At 35.6% G+C, this 5,019-nt stretch overlaps 2 protein-coding genes across 2 annotated transcripts in view; one reads left to right on the forward strand and one right to left on the reverse strand.

Moving 5' to 3' along the window:
- The window catches only part of CBG11916, a gene marked incomplete at both ends in the record, with an annotated part of 1,906 nt that extends 1,224 nt beyond the window's left edge, over positions 1 to 682 (reverse strand). The window contains one exon of the mRNA XM_002646178.1: positions 622 to 682. Within this exon, the coding sequence (XP_002646224.1) occupies positions 622 to 682 (61 nt within the window). The remainder of the gene's footprint in view (positions 1 to 621) is intronic.
- Positions 683 to 4,211: 3,529 nt separating this feature from the next.
- The window catches only part of CBG11917, a gene marked incomplete at both ends in the record, with an annotated part of 2,221 nt that continues 1,413 nt past the window's right edge, over positions 4,212 to 5,019 (forward strand). The window contains 2 exons of the mRNA XM_045237040.1: positions 4,212 to 4,350; positions 4,543 to 4,814. Coding sequence (XP_045094701.1) covers positions 4,212 to 4,350; positions 4,543 to 4,814 — 411 coding nt within the window. The remainder of the gene's footprint in view (positions 4,351 to 4,542; positions 4,815 to 5,019) is intronic.

Genomic DNA, 5,019 nt, shown 5'->3' on the forward strand with positions numbered 1-5,019 from the left:
GATTTCAGCAAAACTGTGCACGGTTTAGCGTTCTTGCGGGTTCGTTCTCTGGTAATCGGTTTCTAACCAGTTTCGGGCAATTTTCCAACCAGATTCGGGAACGCGCATTTTCCGACCAGATTCGAGTAAAATTCCAACCAGATTCGGAAAGTTTTTTATTTTCCGACCAGATCTGGCGATTTTCTGACCAGATCCGACCGAGAAAGCTAATTTCCCAACCTGATTCGGACAATTTTCTAACCAGATCTAGCCATTTCTGCTCCGGAATTTTCCCGAATCTGGTTGGAAACCGATTACCAGAGTTTCTTGCGCTTTCATTTCTTGCGGATTTCGATTCTTGCGGATTTGTACGGTCTCGGATTTCCAGAGCGTTTTTCAGATGGTTTCTAGCTATATTTTTGGGAAATTGACTTGTAGAAACGGTCTGAAATTCAAAGTGCGATGTTTTTAGCGAAAATACCAACGTTTAGACCCAAAAATAGGCAAAAGTCGTACATAACACCAGTACGCAAAAATGCGGACCTGAACACTTTGAACTGCTGGCTGTTTTCTGGGGGAATTCTCAGATGTTTCTGAGCGATTTTCAGACAGATTCTAACGATTTTCGTTTAAAACGTTTACCAGAAGAGGCGAGTCTTACAGCACATCGAACAGACGGAACGGCACGGCAGAGAAGGCTCATTCCTGGAAAAATTGTTTTTTTTTTCAAAAAATATCTTAGAATTAGGAAAAATCGAAGAAAATATGTCGCGTTTTATATTGAATACTACAAATAAGTAGAAAGAAAAGGGTCATTGTCGCTATCAGCAATATAAAACCCCGCAAAACAAAAATTTACGGGGACGGTAAAAGAGATAAGAATAGAGAATCCAAGGACGATGTTGTCTTCCGAGTCTTTATTGGTTTCATTTATTTAAACGAGCAAAGATCGAATTTTTTATTTTGCAAAGAAATTTTGAGAAAAAAACTGAATTCTGAAATGTGTCTGTCGGTATAAACAAAAAAATGACCTTGAAAATAAATGTTTCTTGTTATTTTTTGTTCTTGTCAGATTTCTTCGTTGAATCGAATGAAAACACAATTTTTGCTGCTGTATCAGACTGTGTGTTCTTTTTTTTTCCCGAATTACCCTTTCCAGCTTCTCCCGAGTATTTGTTTTAACTCACTTTTCTTCAGTTATATTTTATATTCTGAAACACTGCAATTTCCAAAATTAGCGATTTTTTAAACCTAGATTTTTGAAATTTTATGGTGTTTTGAGCTCAAAACTGTCGTGTAAACACGTGAAAATCGGTCACAACTTCTAATTTTTTGGCAATGTGTGCAAACACTGCGACGAGATCTCGCGAACGGTGCGCGAGAGTTGACGACAAAGCAGCTTTTTCGGATAATATTCTCTGGTTTCCGGAAGTGATAAAATGTAAGTTTTCAGCCAAAATTTGCAGACTTGATTATTCAAAAATAAAGAAAATAAGTTGAACATTCAAGAAAAATTAAGATTTGACATAAAATGTTTTTGGAGTAAGTGAAAATCTGAGGAGAAAAAGTTTCCAATTTTTTTTCTCAAAAAAGTTCCCGAACCATTCTAAACTTTCCCAAATATCAAATTTCCAATAAACGCGTTTATAAAAATGATCCAGCTATTGTGTCTCCTGCCCACATTCTATTGTGTTTATTATATATTTCCGTCCCATTCAAAACATCTTTTATCATCAATGCTGTAAAAAGAGCACACAGACAGAGCTAGTCATCATATTTATTTTTATATTTTATAGTCGAAAAACTTTTTTTTATTGTGAAAATATCTGTAAGACCTGTAAAACAAAGGAAAAATGAGTGGCGGTAAGCAAAAAAACCGAAAATTTTGAAAAAAAAAACTTGTATAAAATCCCATTAATCCGAAGGATTAACCTAGAAGGATTATCCTTTGAAATTTTTTAGAGACAAACTTTTTTTGAAAGAATCAAATTTTGGACCCAAATGCTTTCAGAAGCTTGGCACTCTCGGAAGCTCTCCTTGGGAGTCACTCCACGTGCTCTTTCTCGTATCGACGCTACCTCGACACCCTCTTTGGAAGTCCCGCAGAAGGTGGGAAAAATTGAAAAAAATGTTTAGGGAAATTGCAATTATAAAAAAATCTTAAAAACCAAATTTCCTTTCAAAAAGCTCAAAAATAACTGTGAAAATTGACTGAAACCGACCTAAAATCGCTTTATTTTGTGCTGAAAATCGTGTAGATTCACATAAAAATAAAGAAAAAAATTCAACGAAAATTCCTTCTTTGAGACTTATTTCTCTATTTTTATGTGGGGTTTTACATGATTTTCTGCACAGAATGATGCTAAAAGCAGAAAAAACTCAAAAATGAGTCATCTGGGAGGCTAGAAACTAGATTGGCTCCAAAAAAGGCAATTTTCGAAAATATATTTTGAAAACATATCAAAAAAGGCGGATTCAAAAAGGATGGGAATATAACATTTGGGCTTTATTTTTCAGCTTTTTTCTATATATTTTTAGCTGTAAGAAATTGTGAAAATGCATCGAAATTTGCATAAAAAAGAGGTATAACAGGCTATAAATTTTCAAAAATAAGGTTTCCAATTATCGCAAATAAACTGAAAATGGTCCAAAAGTATCTGAAAATAACAAAAAAGTGGCTAAAAATAGTCAAAAATGGGTTTAAAAAACCAAAAATTGCTGAAAATTGGCTGAAAATGATCCAAAACATCCGAAAATCCGAAAATTTCCAGACTGCAAATCGTCGATTCTCACTCGCCGCCACCTTTCTCGACGCAACAAAATCGAATCGAAAGACATCGCTTTGTGTTGGTAAGTCTATAAATGCTATGAAATAATTGTTTTTTCGGCGAAAAATTGAAAAGTAGACGACACAATTCTCCTCCTCTCGCTCGGCGAAAAAGGAAAAATTGGAAAAAAAATCTGAAAGATAACATCAAAAACAGCAATGAAAAAAATTGGTTTTCTTGAAAAAACTTTTTTTTTCGATTCTTTTTGTCTAGAAATCGAAAATCTGGAAATAGAATTTTGAAAAATTAAGAAATTGAGATTTTGTTGAGATTTTGAGACTTTCTTAAGAATCTCGCAATTAGGTTAGAATTTCCAGGATTTTAGTTATTTTTGGGATATTTCACATTTTTTGGACTTTAGAGATTATAGGGATTGTTTTTTTTTCCGGGTTGTTTTTTTTGTAATTTTTGAAATTCTTAGTAATTTATCGGATTTTTGAAATTTTCGAGATTTTTCTTAATTTTTCGGAACTTTTCGATTTTGTGGGTTTTGAGAATTTTGGAAATTTCGATATTCTGAGATTCGGAGATTCTTGGATTCTTGGAACTTATGGAATCACACAATCAGAATCTTGAATATTCCAAAAATCTCAAAAATTTCAAAAACCCTTAAAATCTTTAAAATCTCAATAATTCAAAAAACAAAAAAGGTAATTGTCCCATAATCAAAAAATGCTCCGAAAATTAAAACAAAACCAAACAATCCAATAATTCTGTGGATCTGAAGATTCTTAAAGGTGGGGGGACATGAAAAAAATTATTTTCTCGAAATTCCGTTTACATACGCTCGAGGAGTTGAACTTGTGAGGGCGATGATTGAGGGTGCGGCGCCGCTACCGACTGAGCTACACGGGCAAAGAGAAAGCGGCCGTCGGATTGCATACATAAAGGCGAGGACGACAGCTGTACGCAGAGTGACATTAAGCGTTGTACACTGTTACGGTAGAATGCATACTCTGGCCCCGAAAATCCCCCGTAAAATCTCCTGTCCCCCCACCTTTAAACTTCTTAAAATTCCAGAATCTCCTTTTGGAGATTTTAGAGATTTTAGGAAATTATATGCCCCTTAGAATTTACAAAAATCCAGAATTTTCCATCGAATTTCGTCGATTTTCCCAATGCCACGTCATCATCTTCTTCTTCTTCCTCCAACTCAAACAACCCTTCCCCTCTTCTCTTCCTTATCATTTTAATGTCTTTTTGCTCTTCTTCTCCTCCCATTTTTCCACAAACCAAATCTGAATCATCACTCACTTCTCTTATTCTAATCACTTCTTATTATCACCCCTTTTCCCTCTCAAAATTGACAAATTCTAATTCTGATTGTTCCTCAAATTCGCCCACTAATTAATAATTATCATGTCGACTAGAATGACAAATGTGAAACTTCGAAAAACGGTTTCGATGAATTTCAAATCTCGTCCCGAGAAATATCGACGACCCCCCATTCAAAAAATCGATGAATCTGAAGAAATATCGGCTCTGAATCTGGAGCTGAATTGGCTGAAAATTCGTAGAGAAATGAGTGTCGATGAGGAGAATGGTGTGCATTTTTTGTCATTTAATTGAGTTTACACAATTAAAAAGTGGCCCATTTTTTTGCTATTTTTTGGGAATAGATGTTTTCAATAATAGCGGTTTCCAAAAAATGTTTAAAAAAGCGAAAATCAAAAAAGGCCTAGTTTGGATTTCTAGGTCACCATCTGCTTTGATTTCTAAAACCCCCCATTTTCAGAAAAAGACTATCTGAATCACACTCGAATTGTTCGTCCCAACGCCACCGGAGCCCCAGATTCTGACTTGGACCGCCCGTTATTCGGGGAACGAAAATCGACGTGGTATACGGATAGTATCCGCACTACACGAAGCGATTCGATTAAACCGACGGCGTCGCGTAGCCGTCGAATGGGTGGCAGAGCGATGAGAGTGATCGTTGTTGGTGGAAAAAAGGTCGGAAAGACCGCGATTTTGAGACAAGTCGCTTGTGTTGAGGATATCACTAATAAGGTGGGCGAAAAATCGATTTTTTGTTTAGAGGGCATTTGACATAGAAAATCGACTTTTCTGAAGACATTTGATCAGTATTTCTTTTCGAAAAAAAAATGTCTCGAAAAATGCGCAATGCGGTATTTCGGAGTGTCGTTGCTGACATGTTTTTATGGTTTTTCTTGCCATTTTGACATGGTGGCCTAACGTTTGCAAGTTGGGTTTT

The sequence above is a fragment of the Caenorhabditis briggsae genome, assembly GCF_000004555.2.
Source record: "Caenorhabditis briggsae complete genome, chrI, whole genome shotgun sequence".
Lineage (NCBI taxonomy): Eukaryota > Metazoa > Nematoda > Chromadorea > Rhabditida > Rhabditidae > Caenorhabditis > Caenorhabditis briggsae.